The sequence below is a fragment of the Megascapheus bottae genome, chromosome 32 (assembly GCF_031878675.1).
Source record: "Megascapheus bottae isolate mThoBot1 chromosome 32, mThoBot2.hap1, whole genome shotgun sequence".
Taxonomy (NCBI): domain Eukaryota; kingdom Metazoa; phylum Chordata; class Mammalia; order Rodentia; family Geomyidae; genus Megascapheus; species Megascapheus bottae.
Window position 1 is genome coordinate 9,292,591 of NC_143540.1, and position 7,989 is coordinate 9,300,579.

The 7,989-nt window shown below is 47.3% G+C and overlaps 1 protein-coding gene across 2 annotated transcripts; it reads right to left on the minus strand.

Annotated features, from left to right (window-relative positions):
• Positions 1-2,668: 2,668 nt before the first annotated feature.
• Positions 2,669-7,764, minus strand: Higd1a (HIG1 hypoxia inducible domain family member 1A). 2 transcript variants are annotated; one of them, XM_090323225.1, is made up of 4 exons: positions 7,688-7,764; positions 4,673-4,787; positions 3,615-3,749; positions 2,669-2,819 (listed from the first exon to the last, which is right to left on the minus strand). In XM_090323225.1, the coding sequence occupies exons 2-4, from the start codon at positions 4,767-4,769 to the stop codon at positions 2,770-2,772; spliced, it is 282 nt and encodes a 93-aa protein (XP_090179351.1). In that variant the 5' UTR covers positions 4,770-4,787; positions 7,688-7,764; the 3' UTR covers positions 2,669-2,769. The 2 variants fall into 2 exon arrangements, with proteins under 2 accessions (XP_090179351.1, XP_090179350.1); XM_090323224.1 differs by having other exon boundaries at positions 4,673-4,790.
• Between the last annotated feature and the right edge of the window lie 225 nt (positions 7,765-7,989).

The following is a 7,989-nucleotide window of genomic DNA, read 5'->3' on the forward strand; positions in this document are numbered from 1 at the left end:
TTCTACGGTAGACGCCAAAGGAGTAGGAAAAGTGGATTGTTTCACCCTGACATTGAATGTTAGCCATCCAGAGTCATTTTTTTTTAAATTTCATTTTATTTATATTTATTCTTATATATTTTATATGCATTGACTGTATTTTTCTTTTTAATTACCTTTACGAGTTGTGCAGGCGGGGCACTGGTGGCTCAGACCTGGGTCTCCAAGTGGCTGAGCACTGACCTTGAGCAAAAGAGCTCAGGGACAGCGCCCAGGCCCCGACTTCAAGCCCCAGCACCTCAAAAAAAAAAAATTATACAGAAGGGGTGACCCCTCACCATGGGAGTCTGTGAGTACAATGCCTTTTAATCATTTTCCATCCAACCTATGCCCCCCCTCTCCCGTTTTCTTTTTTTTGGGGGTGTGTGTGTCAGTTGTGGGGCTTGAACTCAGGGCACTGGAAGCTATCCCTAAGCTGTTTTGCTCAGTGGTAACCGCTCTACCACACTGAGCCACAGCTCTACATCCAGTTTTTTTGGTGGCTCATTGGAGATAAGAGTCTCATAGGCTTGCCTGCCAAGGATGGATTTGAACCCCAGTCCTCAGATCTCAGCCTCCTGAGTAGCTAGGAGGTTAGGCATGACAGCCAACGGGTGTCCGGGCAAAACCCGCCTGGCTTTCATCTGGAAAGCAAAGTGTCCTGGCCTTTGTGACTCCTATCCTCAGGACATCTACCCTGCTATTCCAGTTTTCTGATGGGCTGCAGGAACGGGTTAACTGAAGGAAACGCTGGAGATGTGAGGGGTGCAGTTCTAGTTCCCATGGCCAGGTGTCACCGCAGTGCAGTGATTAGATCACTCCTGGGTTAAGGTTATATTCCTGGGGTCACACCACATACATGGCATATTTGCTTAGAACCTATGCACACCTCCTCTTCTGTAGCTAGCGTGAGCCACTGGTGCCCACCCCTATGTGGGATTTTTCAGAGGTCGACAAGACACACGCAAAGTTCTGACGGCAGTGTGTGGCCTTTGGTCAATGTTAGCAGTCGTTTCTCTTTGATATATGATCATTTCACTGTAGTTCGATGGGAGGTATAAAACCTATTCTGTCATTTTCTTGGAATCGCCTTTTTCTACTACTCTCAAGGATGACTGCTTTTCCTGAGCGGCAATAAATACACAACATCTGATGCATTCATTTCCTTTAATAACAAGACATATTGCCATGTTATTACCATGGAATGTTAAGTTCAGGTTAGACCAGAGAATTTCACAAGTGTTCTAGAACATTCTGTGTCATATCAAATTTGTTGTAGTACAGTGTCTTGGCAAACTATTCACTGCTTCCAGTTCCAGTAGCCTATTTAAAGAACACTGCCCCACATCGAAAAACTGTTCATTTATCTTTGTAGTCACTTTAAAAATACCTGTTTCTGGGCAGAGGATGGAGCTCAGTGCTAAACTGCTTGCCTAGTATGTGTGAGGCTCTAGACTGATTCCCAGCACCAGAGAGAGAAAACAAGTGAGGGGGGGGAGGAGAGAGATGGGGGAGAGGGGAAGGGGGGGACAGGGGGAGGGAAGGACAGAGGGAGAGAGAGAGAGCGCAAGCAATCAAAATAATCAAAGTGACATTGAAGCCAGGTGCTGGTGCTGAAACCTATAATCCTGGCTATTCAAGAGACTGAGGATCATGGTTCAAAGCCAGCCCAGGCAGACAATCTGGAAGACTCACATTTCTAATTAATCAGCAAAAAAAGCCAGAAGGGGAGCGGTGGCTCAAGTGGTAGAACACCAGCCTTTCTCATTCAAAAAAGCTAAGGGTCAGCGCCCGGACCCCTGAGCTCAAGCTCCATTTCTGGCACACACATAAAAAGACCTTTAAAAATTATTCTCATACAACATCAGCAAAGATAGAATGGTGCAATTCTATAACAGTAAACCTAGGGTCCATAATTAAAGTTCTCGTCACATTTACACGTGTGAGTCCAAATCACTACTCCTCTAAATCAGCAGATGAAATTTCCCTTTTCAGGTTTGGTTTAAATATACAAAACATAAACAATAGAAAACTTCATTGTGAGGATGTGTAAGTTTGTATTTTATGCACTCAGTGGAAAAAAGAGTTTGTCAGGAGTCAACCAACCCTACAAACTGGACTTCTCAAACTGGTCCAGGCAGAATTAGAGTAAAATACTTGGGCTAACTGGATTCACACGTAACATGTAGACATGGGGCATAGTCTGCCTCACAATGAAGCACTTCTGACCGGAAGCTGTCATCTATAAGCCACTTCTGTCATAAGGGGATTAATGAGGATGCTGCAGTGGCTCGAGCCTGTAATCCCAGCCACTCAGGAGCTGAGATCTGAGGATCACCGTTCAAAATCAGCCAGGGCAGACAAATCCAGGAGAATTTTAATCTCCTAATTAATTAACCAAAAAAAAAAAAAAAAGCTGGAAGTAGAAGAGTGGCTTGAGGATACCAACCATGTAAAAAAAAAAAAAAAAGCTAAGAGATAAGGGATACAGGAAGAGGCTCTGGGTTCAAGTCCCAGTACCTGCACAAAGGAAAAAAAAAAAAAAAAAGGAGGATGTCTGAACACATTTAGGTGATACTATTTATCACCAGAAAAATCAAGCCTGAAAAAAAAGCAGCTCATTATTGAAAATACCGTGTTACCTCCAGAATACACTCAAATCATTTATTTCTAACACCAACAAGAAACCTCAATATGAGATGTCTAATTACAGCAAGCTCTTCCAACAGGACTCATACAGTACCCCTTCTTCTAAGGTTTAGGTTTTGCCCAGTATTCCTTGTACATGGAATAGCCCATACCTAAAGAAAGAAAACACTTGTGAGGCACTGGAATTGTTTCTTCAATGGTAATGAAACAGCTAAAGGCAACATTTAGCTAGCATAGAACATGGACAAACAGGAAAAACCCTAGCAGGTTTACACTTCTGATTTCCTAAATAATTTATGTGTGTATGTGCACTGGGGCTTGAATTTAGGGCCTAGTGCTTTTACTTGGTTGTTTCACTCAAGGCTAGCACTCTACCACTTGAGCCACACCTCCACGTTTTGCCTTTTGCTGGTTAATTGGAGATAAAAGTGTCTTTAAGATTTGTTTGCCCTGGTTGACTTCCAATGTAGATCCTCAAATCTCAGCCTCTGGAGTAGCTCAGATTACAAGTCTGAGCCAGTAACATCTGGCTTAACAATGAACATTTCCAAGTCTTTATTCTTGTTGCTGTTGGTTGTAGGGCTTAAACTCAGGGCCTGGGCGCTGTCCCTAAGCTCTTGTGCTCAAGACGAGCTCTTTACCACTTTGAGACACAGTTCCACTAACAGTTTTTGTTGTTGTTGTTCTTTCTTGAGGGAGGGAAAGTGGGAGAAAAATGTGGGAGGGAGGTAACAGTGTTCAACAAGAATTATACTGGCTAGGCTAGGGCTGGGAGTGTGGCCTAGTGGTAGAGTGCTTGTCTAGCATGCACAAAGCCCTGGGTTTGATTCCTTAGTACCACATAGAAGCCAGAAAGTGGTGCTGTGGCTAAAGTGATACAGTGCTAGCCTGGAGTAAAAAGCAGCTCAGGGGCTAGTGCCTATGCCAGCCTCAGGACTGGTACCTACCGAGGGTCATGGCTCCCACGACGAAGCCTTGGGCTGCCACACGCATGTGGATGAGGTGAAGGGACATTTTTTTATCTCCTCGATTCTTCAGCTTGTACAGGCCATACGCCACAATGGCTGCAAACCCTGCCATTCCTACAAAACAGTAGCGGTACTTTAGAAGTTCCCTGGGGCTCAGGGGAACAGAAGAGCTGCACCTTGAATCTCAGGAGGCTGAGTTCTGCAGGATGGCAGTTCCAAGGCTAAGCCTGGGCAGGAAAGCCCGGGACACTTTTATCTCCAATGAACCACCAGAAAACCGGAAGTGGGGCTGTAGTTCAAGTGGTAGAGTGCTAGACTACAGTGAAAGCACCTCAGGGATGGGTGCTAGGCCCTGGTTTCGAGCCCAACAATAAGAATCTAGTCTACCCTGGTTCACCAACATAGATTGACCATACGGGTTCTAAATGGCCCCGTGGCTCACGCCTGTCATTCTAGCTACTCAGGAAGCTGAGCTCTAGAGGACTGTAGTTCGAAGTCAGCCTGAGTCCTTATGTGTACCCCACACTGACTGAGGGACCTAATGTATCCTATGTATCTTTATTGGAGAACAACTGTAAACAAACCTGTTTTTGGACTTTGTTTTATCTGCCTTAGTGACTTTTACTTGTATCCTTTCTTGATAATAAATCAGTACCATAGCAGAAGAGTTTTGCAGGCATGTGTGTGTGTGTGGGGAGAAATCACAACACTCTCCTCCTCTTTTTTGTTTTTTGGTAGTCACAGGGCTTGAACTCAGGACCTGGGTGCTGTCTCTGAGATTTTTTTTTTTTGCTCAAGAGTAATGCTCTCCCACTTTGAGACACAGCGCTACTTCCAGTGTTTGAGGGGTTAATTGGAGATAAGAGTCCCATGGAAACTTTTCTGCCCAGGCTGGCTTCACACTGTGAATCCTTAGATCTCAGCTTCCTGAATAGCAAGGATGACAGGAGTGAGTCACCGGCGCCCAGCTAGGCTCTTGTTTCTATCATTTCATGTTGGTAGTTGACTGATTATTAGAACGTCAGAATCAAACTTACCAATAGGGACAAATGGTGCCTCTTTAGCTTTCCGGACAAGCTTAGATCCTTGACCTTCATCGTAGGAAGAGAGAGATACATCTGTGTTGGTTGACATTGTGGTTGCTTGAGGAATCTTCTGGAAAGAGAATTTCTTTGAGGTCATATAATGCGAAACACATCTCAAAGGTTCTTAAATACCTCGATGAACATAAAACATTCCTGATTTCCACGAGTCATGGTGTATGTTAGCCCTCAACTTGAAAACAAATATTAAAACTTTTTTTTTGGTCGTGGGGCTTGAAACTCTGGGTCTGTGACTTTCCTTCTCAGACTGGATTTGAACTGCCATCCTCCAGATCTCAGGCTCCTTAGCAGCTAGGATGATAGGCGTGAGTCACTGGTCCCCAGCTGAAGATATTTTTATGGGGGTAGGAGCCCTCTCATACAGGAAGTTACAGGGCAATAGAAGAGCCAAGTTCACCTCTTTCACAGTAACTATGTATACCTGAACAGACAATTCTGAATGACTATAAACTTTACTCATAAGTAAAACAAGGGCGTCAAACAATAGACAACATGCAAATCCTTGATTAGTGCCAGTTACAACACACTCAGCCCTACTACTTGAGCCACTGCTCTTTCTAGCTTTTTATTGGTTCATAGGAGATAAGACTCTCATGGACTTTTCTGCCCAGATGGCTTCAAACTGAGATCCTCAGATGCCAGCCTCCTGAAGACGCTTAGACTATAGGTGTAAACCACTGGTGCCTGGCTAGAGCCAAGGTTTTAAAATATTCCCATGACTTTCTAACTCAATAAAAGCTTATTGATCGTTAATTATTATTGTTATTATTAAGGTATTATACAGAAGGGTTACCATTTCATAAGTCAGGTAATGAGTACAATTCTTTTTGGTTTAATATCACCTCTTTATTCACTTTTCCTGTTTTCTCCTCCCATCCCTGCCCACAAATGACCTTTAATTCTTTTTTTTCTTTGGGGGGGGGTGTCAATCCTGGGGCTTGAACTCAGGGCCTGGGCGCTGTCCCTGAGCTGCTTTTGCTCAAGGCTAATGCATCACTTCCAGTTCTTTTTTTCCTGTCTATGTGGTCCTGAGGAATGGAACTCAGGGCTTCATGCATGCTAGGCAAGCAGTCTACCACTAAGCCACACTCCCAGCCCTGACCTTTAATTTAATACAAAGTTCAATAATCTCCTGGTTTAAGACCATATGTTTACATGGATAAAACACATACTGAGGAGCCAGGCATAGTGGCATCAGCCTTTAATCTCAGCAATTAGAAGGCTGAGACAAGAAGACCACGAGCTCCAGGCCTGCTGTCTTGCAGAAAAACCAAACAAGACAAAATAATGAAATAACCAGTGGTTCAAAACCAGAGAAACAAGATGTGAAATGAGGAAAGGACTTTGCCCAGCGGATCATCACGTTAATGTCAGAGACTAAGATGTCAGTGCGTGATATCAGAGGTCGTCATTTTGGTTGTAAGGACTACTCTAGGATAAAGCATGCAAACCCCAGTCGCCTGTCAGCTTGTCTAAAAGTGGCTACCATAGCTCTAGCCTGGAGATTCTAACCCAGGTGGCCTGGGACAGGACTTCATATATGTTAACAGGTCCTTAGTACACAAAGAATCAAGAGAATCCCTCTACCAGACCAGATTACAAGTGTGTGTCATTCAGGGTCTCAGACACTCCATTTCAACCTGTCAAAACCTCACATCCAAACCAGCCATACTGGAATTTCTGGAAGCAGATTACTTTGGTGGGGATTTGCACTCATACCCAGCAGGGGGGAAAAAGAAGGGGGGGGAGCAGGAGGAAGAAGGCCAGTCTTGTGGCCTCACACCTGTCATTCTAGCTACTCAGGAAGCTGAGATTTGAGGGTCACAGTTCAAAGCCAGCCTAGGTAGGAAAGTCTGTGAGACTCTTTATCTCCAGTTAACCACCAAGAGGAGGAGGAGGAGGAGGAGGAGGAGGAGGAATAGTAGAAGTGAGCTTTGCTCCAATGGTAGAGCACACAGCCTTGAGTGAAGAAAGCTAAAAAGACAGTCTCTAGGCCCTAAGTCCAAGCCCCACCCCACCCTGCCAAGACTGACACCAACCAACCAAATCCATCAAGAGAAAAGTGATTTAAGAATGCTGAAGCCTTTGGAGTGTTTTCCCCAGTCACTCTAGAAATCTCCACTCTGGCTTTCTGTCATCTTTTCTATGTAATGGGGTCTGTGCCTCCTTGTCAGGAAGAAATGTAAAGGTTGACAGCAGAAGCCAGAATAGGGGTGGTTAGGGTTTCTCCCAAAGGCTGAGTGTTGCAAAGAGGGTGAGGCAAAAGACAGATGGGGGAGAAAGGGAGGGATGAAGGGAAGGAGGGAGGGAGGGATGGAGGGAGGAAGACAAAAGTCATACAGATAGATCCAGAGAACTTCTGTGGCCATAGGCAATGGTCAGCCCTTCAACAGTCTCACCCCGCCCCCCAGCTCTCTCTCCCTTCTCTCTCTACCCCCCCAGATCTGTCTCCCCCCCTTCAGCTCTCTCCTCTCTCCCCCCCTCCCATTCTCTTCCCAGCTCTCAGTCTCTCTCCCTTCTTTTTTCTCCCCCCAGCTCTCCCTCTCCTCTCTCTCTCTCTGACCTTGTCATGGAATAAGGCCTAGCTGGCCCCGCTCTCCCCCCCACCCCCCCCCCCCGTCCCCCTTCCTCCTCCTCCTCCTCCTCCTCCTCCTCCTCCTCCTCCAGGTCGCTGCTCTGGAGTGGGGGCTCCACACTCGGGGTTCCCCACCTTGAGGTCGGCCTCCCCCCCCCCCGATTCTCCTTACCACCCCATCCTGTCGAGTCACCCACCACTTCTGCTTCGCATCGCACCCCGAGGCCCGGGCCCCCCCCCATCCCCCCTCCCCCACCCTCCCCCGAATCCCCGAGGCCGGGCCCCCCCCCGTGACTTCCCACACCCCGTCCGACGAGGCTATCCCACCTCGGCTCCGCCTCGGAGGCCCTCAGCGCATGGAACCCCGACTTTACCTCACGAAAGCGACCGGAGACTCGAAGGAGACTGGGCGCCCGGGGTCACCGCCGGCCGGCTTCTGCGGGCCCCGCCCACCGCCGGCCTCAGCCAATCAGAGGGCGGCCCGCGGAGGGCGGGAAGTGCGCATGCGCAGAGGGGTTGTGAGCGGCAGGTAGGGGGAACCCGAATCGGGTCGCTGATTGGCTGGGGCGCGGAGAGGGGGCGGGACCGGGCGGAGCTTCGCGCTTCCGGGCGGCTTCCGGCGTGCGGCGCGTTGGACTCGTGTGGGACGTGCGGGCTTCGTGGCGTCCGTGGTGTC

What these genes read in the sequence shown, in the direction of transcription:
- Higd1a (XM_090323225.1), bottom strand. Translation starts at nt 4,769, where the DNA reads ATGTCAACCAACACAGATGTATCTCTCTCTTCCTACGATGAAGGTCAA. An exon ending in GGCACCATTTGTCCCTATTG is followed by an intron (nt 3,750 to 4,672) that starts GTAAGTTTGATT and finishes ACTGTTTTGTAG; the next exon opens with GAATGGCAGGGTTTGCAGCC. An exon ending in CGTGGGAGCCATGACCCTCG is followed by an intron (nt 2,820 to 3,614) that starts GTAGGTACCAGT and finishes TTCTTTCTTTAG; the next exon opens with GTATGGGCTATTCCATGTAC.